General features: G+C 39.3%; 2 protein-coding genes across 3 annotated transcripts in view; both read left to right on the top strand.

Annotated features, from left to right (window-relative positions):
• Positions 1–8056, top strand: part of LOC148839581 (dihydropyrimidinase-related protein 5) — a 66714-nt gene extending 58658 nt beyond the window's left edge. Inside the window, exons 12-13 of the mRNA XM_088935054.1 lie at positions 2977–3145; positions 4254–8056. Of these exons, the coding sequence (XP_088791180.1) occupies positions 2977–3145; positions 4254–4339 (255 nt within the window). The 3' untranslated portion in view covers positions 4340–8056. The remainder of the gene's footprint in view (positions 1–2976; positions 3146–4253) is intronic.
• A 6180-nt stretch (positions 8057–14236) lies between these two features.
• The window catches only part of mapre3b (microtubule-associated protein, RP/EB family, member 3b), a 94344-nt gene continuing 87561 nt past the window's right edge, over positions 14237–21019 (top strand). Inside the window, exon 1 of one of the 2 annotated variants that reach the window (XM_088927584.1) lies at positions 14237–14394. The gene's annotated coding sequence lies outside the window, so the exon portion shown is untranslated. The remainder of the gene's footprint in view (positions 14395–21019) is intronic. The other variant, XM_088927592.1, reaches the window with a different exon arrangement.

Below are 21019 nucleotides of genomic sequence, written 5' to 3'. Positions count from 1 at the left end.
TCTAAATATATTTGAGTTCAAATACTGTATACGTAATTAACAATGGAGGCAAGGAGACCCTAATGGATAGTTAAAGGTTACTGGGATTTTAAACATGAGGATAATGGGCTGCTTTAGACTTGTAAACTCAACACGTTAGGGAATCTATGGGAATCCTTATAGTATGTCACAGCCTGAGAGCAACATCAAAACCTCCTGCTCCCCGTTAAGTCATTCACGCCTCTAAGAACAAAGCAGTCCCAGGAATGGCTGCTGATGGCCAGAATTAACGTCAGCCGAGAGGAGTGCAGCAATCAGTTACTCTTTGAAATACAATTAAGGGGGATTTAGTCAGGTTTCACTAAATGATATGATGTGTAGTGTGCTGCTTTAATCTCTCTCAAAATATGCTGAAAAATAGTCACACAAGTAAAAAATTTTCCATTGTGAAATCCCTGAGATGGCGATCAGTTTGTGTATTTAAGGGGAACTGCAACGCTATTTTTATATTTTATAGTTAGAAAGACATGGAATTGATGAGTGCATTTCAAACTACAATAGAAAATAAAATGTACACAGTGATGTGTCAAATTTTCAAGTATGCACAGCACTGTATTGCCATCATTGTCTGCGATTCAGAACGATGTAATAAAACGTCCGATGACTTGAAGCAGCCTTATAACACTGTAAAAAAGCAGGCTTGCGGATACATCTCTTTTAGTCCAATAGAAATATTGCTCTCGGCTTCAAGATGGTTTTGCTGACAAATGCTACTTACTTGTTAACTCTGCATGCAGATTCCGTTGGAACATTTCTGCGGTGAAATGTCTGTTGCTCAACCTCTACTTATTCACTTGTATATCACAGTACATTATTCACTACAGTGACTAGTGAGCAAGAAGAGCCGCATCACGGCGCAAATTGTGGGAACTTTTACTCCTGCCTGTGGCAAGACCAGGGGTTTGTGACAACAATGGCATCCATACAGAACTTTCACAAAGTTCACAATTTTGTACTTAATTCCAGATGTGTAAAATGTTTCTGTACTATTCATTCCAAAGAATTGATTTTGTTACCGAGATTTAATAACTGGTCTGAGAAATTGGGACTTCAGTTCCTCTTTAATTTACGATGACATTGAATTATCATTTTTCAGCATATTTTTTAATTTGATTAACCAGACACCTTTGGTGAGGGCAGGTTTTTCACCTGGCCTCTAAATCTAAGTGCAGGATTTCAACCATAATTGTTTGCTAAATGGAAGATGTTAATTATCACTTGAGACTGTTACATTATTTAAATTATATATGGTAATTTGATGAGTTTACACCTGATATATACTGATAGAAAAAAGAAAAGCAACACCTCCTCCTCCACACTCTGGCCCTCCTGTCTGCGTGGAACAGGCAGAAGAGTGACTCATCTGTGAAGAGGACCTGATGTCACTGCTGATGAATCCATCGCAGCCTCTGTCTGGCCCAAGCCAGTCCTGTGTGATGTCTAGGAGGTGTGAGCAGAGGGCCTCTGACAGGTCGCCTTGCTCTAAGGCCAGCAGCATGGAGTCTTACTGTCCTGTCACTGATGCGGGCATTGTGTTTAGCGGCAGTTTCAGCAGCAGTACGGGTGGCAGATCTGAAATGATCTCTCAGAGGGACCAGTCTGATGTGTCGCTCCTGCTCTGGTGTAGTCACTCGAGGGTAACCGGGTCTTGGACGGTCATCTGTCCTGCCGGTCTGCTGAAACGTTCTCTTTAGTAGGGACACAGTGGAGCAGCTTACTCCATAGTGTCTGGCAACACTGGCACATGACATGCCTGCCTGCAGCATGCCAAAGGCCCTCTCCCTTGCTTCTGGTGACATTCGAGGCATTATGGAATGCACAGAATATTGACTAAATGTGGCCTTTCTCTTGCAGTGACCTAAGCTTTGAATTAAGGCCTTTTTAAAGGTAACCTGATCAGGCTTTGTTTCACCTGGACTTCGTTGGGTAAAAGTGCACCTAACGAGCTTTCGTGTGATTGTAATGTGCAATGCCTGACTGCACAAGCTGTATTGCTGGTCAGAGGGCTTATGTGAAAGTACATAAGCTATAACTAGTATTCTCATTCCAGAAAATGTTGTCTTTCTTTTTTCCATCAGTATATTTGGGAATGTGAGCCTTGAAATTACATGGCTTGTCTTACAAAATCTTTGACACTTCAGACATGAACTGTTAAATTGTAGTGTGAATCAACATCCTGATCTGATGATCTGGAACAGTGGCAGTTTCAAATCTTCTGAATACATAGATTTCACAGGATTACCGCAAAGATACTTACCCCCTTAGTTTCCAAAATCATTTAAGGCTTGTGTGTTTTTTTTTAAATGTGCCGTTTGAAAATATCCTTGAATGTTGTTGGTTTCATTGATGAAAACATGAACATAACTGTTGCCAAATTTAGCAACAAAAAAAGCTCCTTACCTGCTACGCAGGTAATTAGTAAAATAATAATTGCATAATCGTGACGTGAACTTTGTCTATGATCAGCTCGGCTCTTATGGAGCTGATTAAATTTCCCATTGGCCCTTACCAATCATGGCCTCCTAATAATCCCCATCTATGAATTGGCTTCATTACTCTGCTCTCCTCCCCATTGATAGCTGATGTGTGGTGAGTGTTCTGGCGCACTATGGCTGCCGTCGCATCATCCAGGTGGGGCTACACATTGGTGGTGGTGGAGGGGAGTCCCCATTACCTGTAAAGCACTTTGAGTGGAGTGTCCAGAAAAGCTATATAAGTGTAAGCAATTATTATTAATTATTATTATAGCTCCATCTGTATACAGCAGGTGATGGCAGCTGTTGCACGTCGCTGTGTTTTGCGCACGTCTCTAGAGACTGATCTGCTGTGACCCTCTGGAGATGAGACCATGTCAGCTGTCTGGCTCTCATCCGCAACAGAAACCCCAACCAGAGAAAGAGATGGTTCCGACTGACTGTTATTTGTGTCCTGTGTTAGCGCCAGGTCCTGAAAGGAGTGGACCGCACTCCCTACGTGGGTGATGTAGCGGTGGTCCACAACTCGGGGAAGAAGGAGATGGGACCCCCCGATGCTGACACCCCCACCAGGCCAACCACACGACATGGAGGCATGAGGGACCTGCATGAATCTAGCTTCAGTCTGTCTGGTAATCCCACTGCTGTAGCCAGCAGCCATATCACCCTGCAACTCACAATTGGCAACCCATTGAAGCTAAGCAGGTGTGAGCCTGGTCAGTACCTGAATGGGAGACCTCCTGGGAAAAACTAAGGTTGCTGCTGGAAGAGGTGTTAGTGGGGCCAGCAGGGGGTGCTCACCCTGTGGCCCATGTGGGTCCTAATGCCCCAGTATTAGTGACGAGGACACTATACTGTAAAAAGGTGCTGTCCTTTGCATGAGACATAAAAACAAGGTACTGACTCTCTGTGGTCATTAAAAATCCCAGGGTGCTTCTCAAAAAGAGTAGGGGTGTAACCCTGGCATCCTGGCCAAATTTTCCAAATTTGAGTGTTCTGGCAGACTATGGCTGCCGTTGCATCATCCAGGTGGATGCTGTACAGTGGTGGTGGTGGAGGGGAGTCCCCATTACCTGGAAAGCGCTTTGAGTGGAGTGTCCAGAAAAGCTCTATATAAGTGTAAACAATTATTATTATTATTGCTCACTGATAGAGGGAGCTCTCAGCCATTTCTTTTCTCCAGGGGCCATGATGAACTGACAAAGAGCAGCAAGTGACACTTCAATAGATGAAAATATAGGTTCAAAAACATATCCATGTACTTCCAGGATGTACACCCAACCGAGAAATCAAATTTGAACATTGACAGCTATATTGCAGAGGTCTTAAATTTTGTATTTTAAAATTTGAAGACTAAAAGAATAATTGGGATTTACTGATATACCTCAATTAGATTTAATTTTATTCTGTTGTTCTTCTCTAATTAAACTTTATGTGATGGCCAAATTATTTTGTGTTCTAAAATACAAATATCAAGACTTTCTCAGTGTGAGTTGCATTTTTATGTACAACTTTATGTACAGCTATAGCAATATTAATGAATTTGCTTTTTTTTCTCATTTGAAATTAAAAATAAAAAATTAAAAGTAAATGCCAAATGTGAGAAAAAGTGTAGATGTTGAAGTGCAAGAAAAGATGTTATTAATAATGTTATTTAATAAAATATTAAAATTGTCTATGAGCAATATCTAACTACAAAATAGCTGTAATAGTTTTGTCCAATTATTTCTTGTGTGCCAGGAGCCCAAGTTGATGATCATATTCCAAAGAGATCTTCAGCCAGAATTTTGGCTCCCCCTGGTGGCAGATCCAGTGGCATTTGGTAACCATGGGAACATCCGTCTCAGGACCAAACACAGCAACGGTTGAACATCATCACTCCTGGGCCACAACACTGAAATCAGCTTCAGAAAATTAAAGATGAACCAAGAATACTGCACTGATTTTGATACCAGAGGTGCTTAAAATATCTCCAACACCACACTTTACTTAGAAAAGGAAAACATAGTAAAATTGAAAAGAGCACTTTTTTATTTGTGGAAAAAAGAATAGTTGCTTAGGGACTGATGCAAAACATTGTGTATTTGGATGTTTGCCTGCTGATAGTGTATGTGAACAAATTTGGATTGGTAAAATTACAAATTTGTTTTGTCATTTCAGAATGTTTTGGTTTGTAATTTTAGCAGGTTTTAAGCAAGGAATCTTTTTAAAAGAAGGTTGGAGGAAAAGGCAAATGAAGTAAATTCTGCTTATCTTTTCTTTCAAAAAGCTTGGCACTAAGTTAAGAAAAAATCTCAAAGCCAGAAAGATAAACCCAGTTCAGAGTCTGGAGTTTGGTTTGGGTGCTACAGTACATATGTGTTGACTGGGGTTATTTAACACTGCTAGAAATGGAAAATAAATACATAGTTCTATAGACGTAGAATAGTCTTGATACAATGTGCTTTTTGTCATGGTGTCTTCTTGTTGCTCCAGTTGCCTCAAATAGGACTTAAAAAGGGGGAAAATCCAACCTCAATTCATATCATAAACATGCAATGGAAATGTCAGCCAAGAAAACACAGATGCAACATTTCTGTATGATGAACTCCTTTGAACTTCTTGTTACAGTGTCAGTGGTAATCAGCAGTGCACAACTCCCTGTTCCTGTCCTTTAACATGATCTATCACATCCTGTAGTGATGTAAAATACCAGTGGTGCACTGGTGTATTACAAGTAGCACTTATTGCCCTTCAAAATCTCTTTGATATTTTTAGCATTATTTTGGCAATGAAATAGATTTCTGTCAGGACAGTAACGTGTTTAAAAATGAGCAGATATGAGCAAGGTTTAAATGTATCCTATACTGTTGCTTATTCAGTGTGAAATCCAGAGTGAGTGTCTTTAATTACAGCTTCTCTGGTGGGAATTTCAGACATGGTGTGGTATCCATTTTAACAAAATATGCTGCTTGGCTAGTTGTATTTTCACAAAGAGAAATTCTGCAACAGTGAGCATTCCTCTTTTTATCATGTCTGTTGAGGACAGAAAACTGTCCATGTTAAAGGCCAGAAGAACACAGAATAAACAAAAACAAATAGTGGGTTCATTTTGGAATGAACTGCAAATGCAGTTACCAGACTTTTTTAAAGAAGTATAGTCTGATTTTGTATTAAATGTAGTCCAAAGAATATAAGCAATTAAGAGATGTTTTCAATGGAAATTCTGAACCTGTTTCACCCTTTTAGTGATTTTTTTTTCCCAAAGATGTTTTGTTTAATTCTTGTCATTTATATTTGCTGCTTTTGTGGAAGTGACATAAAACTATACTTTTTCACGAACATTAAACATTTTATCCTCTGGCTATCTGAGAGATGTTTCTCAAAAGAAATCACGTTTTTACTTCTAGTAAGAGATTTACGATAATTAAGCCTTAACAAGCCCTAGTACAATATGATGAATCATAGAAAAAGTACAATAAAATGCTCCTCAAACGTGCTGAAGCATAGAGGGGAATGAATAAAAAGAACTCATGTTTAGATGTGGAAAACTGTTTTTTACTCCTGGATTTATTCTCAGGGGTAAGAAAGTGTTAAAGCAACTTAATTTATCTACTTCCCTTAAATGTGAATCTGAATAATTTGATTGATTTTACCACAGATACATCAGTATTCCTTAGGTGTAAGACTAATGGAGAAAAGCCCAACTTTAAGTGACAGGGCTCCAGAATATTTTTTAACAATTACATTGTAGATATATCTGTTACTCTCTTACATTTCAAGGTGTTTGTATTATTTGCACTTTTTTACTATTACCTGGGAAATAAGTCTTTGTGTTTCATTTGTATAAGTGTTGTAAATCAGAGTATCAGAGGAGAATGCTCAGACTTAAGGATCATGCTCTGAAAGATGAACAAAATTTAAAAAATTTTAATTTTTACATTTTTAAGGACTGTACTACACTTTTCTATCTCCGGAACAATGCTAGTTACAGTATATACAGTAAACACTACTCATATAATAACAAAATACATTCAATTGGAACTTGGAATCTTCAGAATTTTGTAAACTATGAAATCATCAAAATATAAGAAGACACTCCAAGTGTAAACAAAGTGGTTTGTCAGTGTGTGGGTAAAATGACAAAGGAGGCTCAGTCTGTTGTTATGAGTCAGAAAGGGGCAGAATCTTCTTTACTGTGTTTCAGTGAACATACTGTTGTATCACTCAAAACTCAAAAGAAATTTGAGTTTTGAGTGATACAAAACTGACCTAGAACATGTCAAGATAACACGCTGCACTCTCTGTTTTTGAACAATTAATCAAACATTTTTAAATTAGTCCCAATCACTGTTCAGAGGATTATACAGGGAGTGTACAAATGTACACTCTGAGTACTACAGCTACTGTAACTCCTTCTACTTTAGAAATGACACTAAACAACTGAATAGGTTCCAAAATGGACAAAAATGTGTACTTGAATGTGAGCAATTTAATATTAATGTAACATCACAGCTATACTACTCTGAAATGCATACATAAATATATGACAGTGTGGTTTGATAGCTGTCAGCTATTTTTTAATATCTCTACCAGTACAATTGTAGCCACTTAAGTCTGTCTTGTCAATGACAAATATTGGTATGGTTCATATTGTGTGTTCAGTACAGGAGATACTGTACTTTCTTCACTGTTCAAATGAGGCCTAATTACACTCTGTGCATTTGTCATGCATTAGTATTTAAACATCAAAGATGCAAATTCACATTCACATAGATACCACAACTTCTCTCACAGTTTACACTTAAAAATCTGATTGTGAAGTTGTTGCTCTGAAGTAATAGTTTTAAGGGACTTGTCAGCTTCTCCCAATAAACTGCAGTATCCTTTGGGAGAAAGGCTGCAGTATTTTAATCTGCTTTTAATGTATGCTACTGGAAAGTGCTTTCAAGGAAAGATTGCAGTTATTTGGCCGATTGAAAATACTTTTTCACAAAATGTTCTTTCTAAAGAACCCACTTAGGATTTTCATAAATATTTGTCAGACAGCTCTTTTGCTTTGAATGTTTCAAGGATGTACATGTTGCAAAAATGTTCTCTAAGCTGGGTGGTTACTGCAAAGTATTATTGGTGATTTAAACTGCATGGTTCAAGGAAACTGACAGTTTCATTGATAATTTTGTTTTCTTTTTTATGACATTTTTGGAAGGGATAATTTAAAAAAATAAAGAAGAACATGAAATAAGTATTGCTTTGAAAATGTTTACGTTTGTTAATTAAGAGATGTAGCTCATGAATTGATCTGTAGCCATTGTTCTTATCACCATTGTCACAATAGCAGATAGAAAGCAAATGCATGAGCATTGAAACTTCTGTGTTTAAATTTGGTGCTGAAGGGTTTTTCTGTTCATTTGTTCATTTTTTATTTTTAAAAAGGCACTTTGTGAAAAAAGTTTGTGATTGTATGTACCTGTAGAGACTTGTGTTGAAAGGTGAACTTAAACAAATGGTTTGTTTGTTATCACATGAATGAGTGCTAAATAAAGCCACATAGGATTCTCAAAGATGACCCATTGCTTTTGTTCGACTCAACAACAAAAAAGGTTGTAAATGCCAAACTCCAAAGCAGTCTTGCTCTGACTAGAGTGCAATTTTACACTCTAAAGTTACAAATGCACAATATGATTTTCAGAATCTATATTAGGAATTGAAAGTATTGAGTTTTATAAGAGATGTGTGGATGCTGCACATTGGTGGTGGTGGAGGGGATCCCCATTACCTGTAAAGCGCTTTGAGTGGAGTGTCGAGAAAAGCACTGTATAAGTGTAAGTAATTATTATTATTATAAAATGTTTTTTTCAAACTAATCTTCCATTTAATTCATTCTAAATTTCAATGTCAAAAGACATTGACAGCTCTTTGGGGGCACCATGGTGGTGCAGTGGTTGGCATTGCTGCAACACAGCACTGGGCCTCTGGGTTCAATTCCACAGCTGGGGGTGCTGTCTGTGTGGAGCTTGTATGTTCTCCCCATGTTCATGTGTGTGTTTCCTCTGGGTGCTCTGGTTTCCTCCCACAATCCATAGACATGCTGGTAGGTCATCTGGGAAAATTGGCCCTGGTGGGACTGTATGCATGTCTGTGTCTGTGTGTGCCCTGCAAGGGACTGGTGTCCCGTCCAGGGTGTATTCTGCCTTGTGCATGTTGATTGCTTAGATAGGCTCCAGCTCCACTGTGACCCTCAATTGGATGAAAATAGTTTGAAAATTGTTGGATGACACTTCTTGGAAGTACAGTATGCATCAGGGTCATTATTTTCTTAAAATGTGACGTTTCAGTCCAGTAAGCTTTTTGTTAAATGAAACACCCTGATAGACCAAAATTCTGGGTTACTTTATTCTGAACACAAACATGGGAATCTGAAAAAAAGACGTGCACATTTTATTGTGTGTATGTGATTCTTTTTCTGTTTTGAATGCGTGACATCATAAAGACAATTAATACAATAGGAAGATCCTGCGTGTTGAGCTGGAGAGCTCACACATTAAAGGTATGAGCCTGGGCAACATCATTACAGTAAACAAGATATTTAGCAAAATAGCACAACTGGTCAAATATGGCCCCAGTGGAATGGACTTGAGTCAGGATATTTTGAACTCAACAGGCAAGACCAAACAACCACCAGATTTTAAAGTGTGTTGGTGAGAGTCAGTTCATACCTGCTGACACAAGTTATCCTCTAAGGCTTTGTGAGCTTACAGAGAGGGTGTCGTGTGGTGTATACATGCATGGGAACTGAGGCAACTACGTCAGGATTAGTAGGGAGTTGTGGCAGCCAGGCTTAATTAGTTCAGCTGCCTTCATCATTCAGCTTTCATTAGAACCTCTTTTAGAACTGATAACAAACAATACAAATTAATCTTATTATTATTATTAAGTCAATGAAGGGTTTGATTGTATAATCAGGGGCTTGGCTGGAACAAAAACCAACAATTGTGTGGGTCACCATAACCAGGCTTAGAAAGCACTGGTCTAAACCCTGCTTGTGTTCCCCATTAGTATGTGAAAGATCTACAACATTTTGAGTTCTGCTTCGCAATGACAGGAAGAGTCGATTGCACATGGTTTAATAATGTATCATACATGAACACAGGGTGAACATGCAAACTCCACACATAACGCACTACTGACCAGACCCAATCCCAGGACCCAAGAGATATGTAGCAGAAGCACTAAACACCAAGCTGCCTACTTTGTGGATACATACTGTACAGTGCGTTCCAGTACACGCCGCCCTGGGAGTGGGAAATAAGATGGGAGATGTTTTATGTATTTGTAGGAATTTATTTCTGCAGTAAGTTAAAAGTTGCAACACAGCTGTCTAATTTCCTTTCCAACTACATAAAAATGCTGATGCATGACTTTTCAATCAGATTTTCAATCAGTCTTAAGCCATTGTTTCCACACACCAATCTGGGTGATTTCTAACCACAGCCAATAAATTATAAGAACTCAAATAATCTTTCTGAGAACTCCCTGGGGGCTAATACACAGAGGTGTTTTATTTATCTTATAAAGAATACTTTTTGGTTATAGTCGAAGTTTGCAACCTCACACAATTATTTTGCCTTTATTAGAGGCTCAGTAGCGTGACATAACTAACTTTGACCAGTGAAACATGCCCATATGTACAGTATACACAGTAAATGCATTAAAACGGAGTTACATTTTGCTAACTGTTACTGTGCAATGCTATACTGTGGACATTAATAATGTGACAAACTACAGATTTCAATAGTCAGTGTTTATGTCAAGGTCATTTTAATATTTAATAATGAGTCTCATTGAACAGTTCTGGCACCCTCGGTGTTGTAATAAATCATTTATTGGTTTGCTTTGCAGACAGCTTTGTTCGGGACAACACTGTATATAATGTAGTGTAAATAATGTAATGTACAAAGTTTTACATTAAAAGTAAGAGTGGCATGGGTGGCACAGTGGTTATCATTGCTGTCTTGCAGTGTTGGGACCCTGAGTTCAATTCCTGGGGGTACTGTCTCTGTGGAGTTTGTAAGTTCTCCCCATGTTTGCATGGGTTTCCTCCCACAGTCCTTAAAGATCCAGGTAGACTAATTAGTTTCTGGGAAAACTGGCCCTGGTGTGAGTGTGTGCTTGTGTGTTTTGCCCTGTAATTGATTGGCATCCCATCCAGGGTATACAGTATATGTATCCTACCTCCTGCCTGTCGCTTGTCAGGATAGTTTCAGACTTCCCTGTGACCATTAATTGGATTAAGAATTGGGTTAGAAAATGGATGAACGGGTGGTAAGAGTGTTATAATAAAGGCAACTATCTCTCCCTAAAGAATCAGCTCAACAAAATTTTACTATCCCTTAATTAATAAAATACTAAGTGAGCAAAATTGGTAGAACGGCCTCCTCTCAGTATCAACCTTCCTTAACCATCCATTCATCATCAGTTTTTCCTAGTGAGAAATCTAGCAGTGTTTATTAATTAACAGGAACAATGAAAAGAAAAGTGCACCAACATTCAACTGGTCTGTTTGCTCGGAAGACAGAAGTAATTAAATGTGTGAGCCGTTTCTCCTCCAGGGCAGTATATACAGTAAATAAGGAGGAACTGGATTCAAGTTTCCACAACCTTCAGAAAGCAAAGGTTATTTTCTTCATTTATTATCACTTCAGAAATCCTTACACAGACAATGTACAGTACCACACGTGTAAAGGGTTGCAGTAGACAGTTTACATAATTATTGAGCTTTTAAATTTATTAACTCATTTCAATTTCAAATGACAATCTCACTCAGTGTATGAGCAAGTGGAAATTGTCCCAAGGGTTTTTCTAGCTTTTTCCTTTTTTGAACTTGTTAATGTCATATTTTAAGTTTTTAAGGTCATATTAACCACTTAAGAGCCTCATGGCTTCCTCTTCCATGCCCATTCTTCTCTCCCTTCAAATAGTAGAGAGATATAGGAGCTCTGTAAGGAGGAAGGAGCCAAATTTTCTCAAAAGGAATGTGAGAGACTGAGCACCGATTACAGGAAACGTTCAGTTCGCCGTCATTGCTGCTCAAGGGGGTGCCACCAGTTACTTTTTCACACATGGATATTGAATGCTGCATTATTTGATGATAAATAAACATTGAAAGAGTGGCATGCTTTCTGCCATGCTTCATCAGATTAACTAGACCAGTTAATCAAGACACAGATTAAGATCTAATGACATTTTAGGTTTGAAATACGTGAAAATCAGAAGGTGTTCACAATCTTTTCCTCAGCACTGTAAATCTCTTTATTCTTAAACAGGAGATCACCTTACTATACCTCAATATCTTTCAGACTAACCCTTGTATTGAAAGGTTTAGCGCATTAGCGACTTCAGACACAGTGATAGTTTTATCCTCCTTAAATGAGTACATGGCAGACTTTGCATAAGATGAGGTCATCAAATCCCCCCCCATCAAAAAATAAAAAAGTGGAACGAGCCGAGGTGCTGTTGCCATGCTGTGGTGAAGAGACCCCTGTGAGACAGCGGATGCTATGAAGAGAGTGAAACACTATTTGTTTTTGCACTTAGCCAAGATTACTCAATCCTTCCTCTCAATTTTAGTTACAAACTGCATATAATGGCTTCTCTAAATATTGCTGTTTTTGTAACATGAATTTGAAACTCATGTGGTCACTCTAAGCATAAAGTTAAATTAAATGCAATTTTAATATTAAAAACAAATATGAAATAATATTTGCTACTCACATACAGTATATATGCTGATGGAAAAAAGAAACACAACATTTTCTGGAATGAGAATACTATAGTTATAGCTTATGTACTTTCACAAAAAGTTGTCAATTTGTTTTAAGCCCTCTGACCAGCAATACAGCTTGTGCAGTGAGGCATTGCACATTACAATCACATGAAATCTTGTCAGGTGCACTTTTACCCAATGAGGTCCAGGTGGAACAATGCCTAATCAGATCACCTTTAAAAAGGCCTTAATTCAAAGCTTAGGTCACTGCTAGAAAAAGGCCACACTTAGTCAGTTTTCTGTGCATTCCATAATGCCTCGAATGTCACCAGAAGCAAGGGAGAGGGCTTACTCCATAGTGTTTGGCAATGCAGGCAGGCATGTCATGTGCCAGCATTGCCAAACACTATGGAGTAAGCCACTCTACAGTGTCGTGACTGCAGATGAGATTTCAGCAGACCGGCAGGTCCGGATGACCACACCAGAGCAGGACCGACACATCAGACTGGTCCATCTGAGAGATCGTTTCAGATCTGGATGGGATCCAGATCTGGATCACCCTTGGATGGGACACAAGCCTATCACAGGGCAAACACAGACACACACGTACTCACATCAGGGTCACAAGGGGAGCCGGAGCCTACCCTGACAAGTAACAAGTGCCAGGCAGGATACACTGTGGATGGGATACCAGTCACACTCACACCAGTCAGTTTTCCCAGAAGCCAATTAACTTTCAGTTACCAGTATGTTTGTGGACTGAGGGAAAAGAAACCAGAGCTCCTGGAGGAAACCCATGCAAACCTGAGGAGAACATACAGTACAAACTCTGGTGTGGAATTGAACCCAGTGCCCCAGCACTGTAGGGCAGCAGTGCTGACCACTACACTATATTTAAAATATTATTGGAACTTCATAGAATTGCAGTAATTTAGCTTTCGTACTGATTTGATTTTAAAAAGCAGCATAATAGAGAAGAACATTGTTGAAAACTGTGATGAAGTTTTCAAGAAATTAGGATTTAAGATTGTCAAGTATGTAACTTTTAAATATAATATAAACAGTATACAGTATGTTCAAACTGCCAATGTCAAATCTTTGGATAGGAGGTATTCTCCATTGCAGTGAGGGGTATTTGCAGACCACCTTGGGAGGCCTAAGGTGATCTTAAGGAAAGCTTTCTGGAGGCTGTAGGATGCTACAACTCCTGTTACCGAACTATTTATTCTCGCAAAGATGGACTCTGTGTAGTGTCTTGTTCCCCAGGCAACCTTGAAGGCTTCAGTGTCAGTGTGCCATAGATCTCCATTCCTCAGTTCATAACTGCTAGTATATACATTTATCTTACAATGAAAGTACTTTTCGAAAATTGGGCAATTACAATACATTATTCATTTGGAGGGTAGTATTGTAATAAAATGGATAAGGGAAAACTTGGTATTTTGTACTATTTTTTTGGATTTTAAAATGTCACTATACTTAGATGATTAATCATTCTAAGTTTTTTTATCAGAATAAAATCTGAATCTGACTCGTTTGTTTTCAACATCTTATCTGAATTTGCTGCTAAGATATGGTTTCCGTGTCATAAGACTATAACGTTTTCAGAACATCATTATCTCCGCCTTTCTGTGATACAGGATGCCTACCTCAGCAGGCTTTTCCTAACAGACAGACCTCCTACAAACTCTGCTACACCCCTAGTACAATAATAACAGCGTGTCTGTTGTGTGTGTGTGTCCGGTGTAGTGCTGCATTGAGGTTACCATGATGACACATGGATGCAGTAGCAACGACTTTTTTTGCAAATGTGCTATTAGGAAACTGACGCCATTGTGGCTCCGATGTACTTAGCGGCACTCGGTATAGCTAAAGGAATCTTGAGCCAGCATGGCGTACCCTGGCTTGCCGTTGCGTCGGTGTATATCTCATAGCCAGGTTGCTCCCCAACCGCGCAGGCGTGTTGCGCTTCAAACGCAGAGCCGGGGCTGGTTGGAGACGGAGCGGCGACGGTGGGGGCGGCCTGTTACTACAGCACCAATACTACAGCGCTAGAGCCAGCAACGGCAGAGGCGACTGTCAGGCGTACGCATAAGGAATATAAGAGCCGACGAAAAAGGGATCCTTAAACACGCAGTGAGTAAAAGAAACCCACGTCAGAAACAATCAAAAATGGCTTTTAAGGTGTCCTGTTCGTATTGACAGTTTTGTCTGAAGCGGGGTTACAGTTACAGGTTAGCAAGCGGGATAGTTCTTGTTACAGTAGCGACAGCTTTTTTCCTCTTTGCCCGTGTCTTTCCCATTCAATGAAAATGTTACTTACAGTACTGTGTGAGATTTCCACAGGGGCCTGTAGAGGGGGTCGATTGCAGAAGAATCAAGCTAAATTATTTTTTCAGAGCTGTGCGCAGGTGAATTGTTTTCTGTTACAATGGAGGTTGGTGTGAAATTGTAATACCAGGCTGGTTGTTTGTGTGCCCTAATAAAAGAATCTGATGTAGTTTTTAACACATGGGTAAAGGTTAATGTGACTCAGGGATCTGATGATATTGCAGAGGCCTGTGAATAGAAGATGTCTGGAATTGAAATGTGAGAGCAGAATAACTTGGACTAAGAAGATCTATCGCTTACCGTACCTCTGTTAATGGTCATTTTTTACATACACCGATCACATCCATTTATTAGCGACATGCCATGCGATTGATTTTTAATTGAGAAAAATGTGTTTGCACTGAACTATATGAACTATATAATACAAAATATATTGTATTCTCGTAATCGCCTTTCTTACAATAAGTGTTGGAATGTCAGTTAATTTTACAGCTTGTATATTTAGTGGTTTATTTTGCATTGTCGATTTAAACTGCCCATATTGAACAAAATGCACAAGTGCCTGTGTGCGCCCCCGCTCCTTGAAAACCAGCGCGACTTTTGACGCTATTAAGAAGCATCTTTGATTTTTTTCCTCAAAGGAGCGAGGAGGAATGCTGCAGATTTAAGTGAGAGCACACTAAATAACGAAGACAAACACGCGGCTGGTAACTCTTCATTTTCATACCGTCTGAATCAACTTTTCTTATTCAGATCCAAGCTTTGCTATCGCAATAGCACTGCCCATGCTGGTGGTTTCCCTGCTATGCGGATCAGTGTTTAGGTTTTACGGGTCACTGCCCAAGATTGCAGAGCTTTATCGTGCAGTTAAGGAGCGCTTTGACAGATACTGTAATAGCTGAAACCAGGTAATGCATGATAATGGCATGGCTCTCTGTCTCTGTTTGGACATCGGTACATTTAGATATTGCGTTGCGCGTGAATATAGTTTCCTCCGACCATAAGCATAATGTCAAAATGTCACCACTGTTCGACTCCGCAACAGCCAAAAGCGTGATGCTGTTCTTTAGTGTAAAATTGTCCCTTTTAAACGAAGTTATTCCTGGCCCTGTCTTCGTACGATACAGTACTGTATGTGTCACTAAGACCAATTCAAAACTCCAGTTATCATGCAGATAACCTAGGAATGTTTGTGATATTTATTGACTCCATAGGAATGTTGATGAATGCGATCATTTGCGATCAATTTGCGTCAATTGCGATCGCTTAACAATCGCAAAACAATCGCAAGTCCCCGTATAAGGGACGAAATACCTTTAAATACACATAGATGTACACTTATGTGTTTTTTTATTATTTTTTGCTTACCCTGACATTTTCTTGTGGAAGAGTAGACGCACACAACTTTATTGATTTCGCAATCATTAATATTTCATTAGAAGAACGGACCTTTAAAAATGCCAGTCATCTAAACCAGACACAATATAAGCTAGTTTTTAGTTATCTTTTTCACGCCGATATAAAAAGAAGAGCTCAACTATTTGTTGCATTTCCATTCTCTTTATCCTTTCTTAAAGTAAATTAAGTGGACAGCTTCTAAGACATGAACGGTCTCTCGACACTTTGTATTCTATTTTCTGTTGCGCTTGCTTTTGAAGAACCATTATCGGACTCTGAACAAAATATTAGTGACACTTGATCTGTAAAAAGAGAAGAAGTGAAAATGACAGACGAAAGGGAAAGACTAGACATAAAGTAGATGAGTAGATGCATACTCCTTGACAGAATACGACAGACGTACAGGTACTTAAATACACAAATACACAAAAGTTGTATTTAAGACAATAGGCAGCACTTCTGGGGGAAGGGGATAGAACAGTTGGCATCGAGGTTGGGAGGTTAGGTTTTTATGTATCTAATTATTTTTCTGTACCTCAATGTAGAAGAATACTCCATTACAATAATTACGTCTACTGTATCTCCATTACAATAATTGCTTATTTGTATTTGTTTTTGTTCTTCAGTCGCTTTATTTTACCTTATAGAATATTGAAGCTCACTGATTGATTGTATAAAACCTTGCAGTATGTCTAATGTGTAAAACCTTGCTTCGCGATAAAACAGATTTGAAACAAAGACTACAACAGACTCATCGTGGTGAGAATCAGTGGACTTTGAAAGGGGCTGTATACAATAATGGCCAGTTGCAGCAGCAGACATCAGCAAGACATTTCCAAGGTGTTGGATATCCCGCACCAACAGAGAGGTTATCTTCATCTGCTCTTGCAGTTCCTGTATGCTTCGAGACAACAGAAAGGAAGATTGTGTGGGGGACAAAAGTGTCTCACCTGAACCCAAACATAGGTTGGCGTGGCTTGGTGTGGGAAGCCATTTACTGGTGTCCATAGGAACCATCCAAAGCCATAGAAACCAATCTGCTCAAACATAGTGTCTGACAGGAGACAGGCAGCACAGGAGCCACCAGGTTTTCCCCCCTTTGCACTCTCTTGTTTTTTTTCTAACAGCTCACGTTTTCAGAATTCTCAGACATTGGTCGTTAATGGGTGTGTGTGAGGCTGACCAGTGCAGGTACAGTATTTACATCACATTTTTGCAAGTCACAGTAAAGGTGGGTGGAGTGGTGGCTCTGTGGCTAAGGATCTGCGCCTGTGGGTGGAAGGTTGCCGGTTCAAATCCCACAGGTGGCAGAGGAATCCTACTCTGTTGGGCTCCTGAGCAAGGCCCTTAACCCCAACTGCTCCAGGGGTGCCGTACAATGGCAGACCCTGTGCTCTGACCCCAAACTTCTCTCCCTGTCTGTGTGTCTTATGGAGAGCAAGCTGGGGTATGTGAAAAGATAGTTCCTAATGCAAGAAATTGTAAAGGGTTAATTTCACTGTGAGGTGAAATATGACCATCATTGCTTACAACTGCCGACGGACTGGTACTGTATGGGGCTGAACCCACAAGCTGATGCACTAAGGTTCCCCAGAACAACCCTTTGTCTGTCTGTGCAAGTGTTGACCTGTACTAAGAGGAAAGAGTTTTATGGTACATAGTGCCCTGGCTCACACCACCTGTGTAGTGCAATGATAAAAAAAAAACATCAGACAATCATGCTCGTCCATTGACTGGTCAGACATAAGACATACAAGCCACTGAGCATGTGGGGGATTTCCTCCCCTGATCCAGTAAAACTAATTCCCAGGATTCCTTGGTACAGTTAGCTCAAGTTGTCCATGTAATGTATAAACATGTTGCTGGCTTGCGTAAATCAAAAGGCTACAAAGCTTAAATTCCACTCCAGTTTTGGTACTGGAAAGAGAAATGATTTATCCATTTAGGGAGTTATAAAAGCACCTAAGAGGAAAACTTGTTCATTTATCAGGAAAGAGATGCTTCACTTTTGCACAACTATAAAAGATGGCATATGTTGAGCTACCATTAAATATTTTGATGTAGTGTGTACTGATAACTCTTATCATATATTCTATGGCTAAAATTGATGTGAAACATCTTAATATGTACTATACGACTGCTAAAGCTGTAAACTAGCTACTGAAGTTTGTTTATCAGCATGTTAATTGAGGCAACTGCAACATGGAACAACATGCATACAGTAGGACATTGATGCTGTGGATATTGTGATGCAGTCATTGATTTTAATCTCGTGTTTTTACATTATTAATACACACTTTCTGAAATAGTGTGGCGGTGCGATAAGTCATGGTATTTTAAAAAGGATCACTCTTTTTGCTTTAGTTACAAAATTAAACATATCAACTACAAGACCTTTCACAGGGTCATAAGGGCTTTTCTTAATGCTGATGTACCTTGAGGCTGAATGTGTGCTGTTATGCATAGAAAAAAAAAAGACCGTACTACTGTGGAACTGAAAGCAGTCACCACACTTACTACCTTGCAATTAAATCTAAAGATCAAACACTTAAACCTGTTTGAACTGATTCCCAGATCATAAAGAAATGGGAATAAATGCCAAAATACATAGCTCAATAAGTACATTAAAAAAAAGATCTAGTTTTGATCCTTGTCCATGATGTTTGAAAATGATCAAAAAAATATGGCTTAGTTTTCATTTTACTGAAATATTTATAAATAATATTATATTTCAATATATATTGAAATAACATAAAGGGTCAAGCACACAAATCATTTTAAGATTTTAAACAATAATCAGAACAGATGTCTGTAGAAATTCAACTTTAATTTCTTCAGTAGCTTAGCTTTTGTGGATCTGTAATGCAGACATACCTTTAGTAACTACATGTACCAGACATGTACATTGGTTTTTAAATTTAATGTTTTAAAGGCGTTTAGTATAAGAATAAAGCTCATTGTACTATTTATCTTAAAACATCATGTTAACTGGACTTGTCATCTAATTTAATAAGATTATATTTAGAAGGCAAAGTGATGGCACAGTGGTGCAGGGGTTAACATTGCTGATTTACTGCACTGGGGCACTGGGTTCAATTCTGGACCGGGGAGCTATCTGTGTGGAGTTTGCATGTTCTCCCTGTATTCACAAGAATTTTTCCTTCATGCTTCGGTCTCTGCTCACAGTCCAACGACATACTGGTACTGTAGGTGAATTGGCTTCTGGGAAAATTGGTGCTGGTATGAGGGTGTGTATGTTTGTGTCTGTGTGTGCCCTGCAATGGACTGGTGTCCCATCCTGTTTATCCCGTCAGGATAGGCTCTGGCTCCCCCTGTGACCCTGTACTGGATGAAGCGATTAGATAATGGATGGATATTGTATATTTAACACCACAAGACAGTTTCCGAATGGGGAGAGTTTATTCAGCCCATCTATCTTGCTTGGTTGCCAGTAGATGTTTGATTAAAGAGTCTCATCCAGCTGTTTTCTTTTAAAGGCTTATTGGCTTCAACAACAGCACCACCCTTTGTGTGTAGAAGTGCCACCCCTTCTTAGTTGGAAAGCACCTTCGGCAGTTTCTCCCTGTGTTCTCGTTTGTGTTTCACTCTTGATTGCGAGGAAGTCCACTGAATCAGGTCTCCTAGGTCTTCTCTAGTCAAATAAAAAAAAAATCAATGAAATTATATAATGGCACTGTTTTGAAACATGCAAACCTAACCTTCTGGATGCAGCAGTTCGTAGGTGGAGTGGTGGTTCTGTGGCTAAGGATCTGCGCCTGTGACTGGAAGGTTGCCGGCTTAAATCCTGTGGCCCGCAGAGGAATCCTACTCTGTTGGGGCCCCTGAGCAAGGCCCTTCCCCTGAACTGCTCCAGGGGTGTTGTACAATGGCTGACCCTGTGCTCTGACCCCAAGCTTCTCTCCCTGTCTTTGTCTCATGGAGAAAAGCTGGGGTATGTGAAAAGATGAATTCCTACTGCAAGAAATTGTTTAAGGCTAATAAAGAAACATTATTATTGTGTATATCATAGGTCTTATTTTGTTCCAAAAGTAGTTAGTGTATGTCGCGTGGATTTACTACACCAGGAAAAATGTTTCTTTTTGAAAATAAGCTATAATCTCAGGAATTCTCAAGTGGATGAACTAGTAAAGGCCCTTGTACACTCCACTACTAATTTTAAGTAATGTTTTCTCTATTATCTTGTGCTGAAGGTAATGAGAGCCATTGAGCAATGGCTACTTTATTAATGAGGTCATTTAAGGAGGAGTATTGATGCTGGCGAAGGCACAGGTGCTGTGTCAGTGTGATCTGCTTTTAGTTTACCTCAAGCATTCGAATGGCTACAAAGGAGAGGAAAGACACTCAGACTCCCTACCTTGTTTGAAGTTTAGTAGCTACAGTAAATAAGTCTAAAATTGTGTCATGTCGTTTTTGGACATCAACCACCTGGGTGGGAGCCCTGTTTGAGACACAGCTCTTCAGATTAAGACATCTTTCTATTTCTCCATCCCAAATGAATTTCCTTTTAGTTTTCAATTGTGATCGCATGTCCCTGTTTCGTTACTGAGTGTAAAACAGTCCTCTGGAGTGAATCTGTTCGCATCTCTTCTTGATGTTTAGATCAGTCTTCCTTTTTCTAGCTGTTTCAGCTTGTTAACGTATCTGAGATCAGGAAGTATTCCCGTTGCTCATTTTAGAACTGTTTCTAAGGGTGTAATATTCTTTTTTGTTATGTTCGCCAAATCTGAACTTTATATTCTAAATGAGGATTTACTGAAGCGCTCGAAAGCTTCCTTGATCCTGCCAGATTTGGCCTGTTGTTCACTTATTGCTCTGCAGTTCCCCAGTTTAAATAATCCTTAATTTCCCTGGATTCCCACTTTTAATAATCTGAACATATGCCTTTCCTCATCACTAGCGCCGTTGTGGTTTGAAAGCCTATAAAGCGTTGTTCCAGATCTCATTTTTAAGCAGCTGCAATGCTTCCTAATGTAAACCCCTTTCACTGCCCCAGTGTTTTAGTAATGTGCTT

This window comes from Atractosteus spatula, chromosome 2 (assembly GCF_055471065.1).
Source record: "Atractosteus spatula isolate fAtrSpa1 chromosome 2, fAtrSpa1.hap1, whole genome shotgun sequence".
NCBI lineage: Eukaryota > Metazoa > Chordata > Actinopteri > Semionotiformes > Lepisosteidae > Atractosteus > Atractosteus spatula.
The sequence above is the reverse complement of the archived record's forward strand: the minus strand, read 5'-3'. Positions and strand labels throughout refer to the sequence as shown.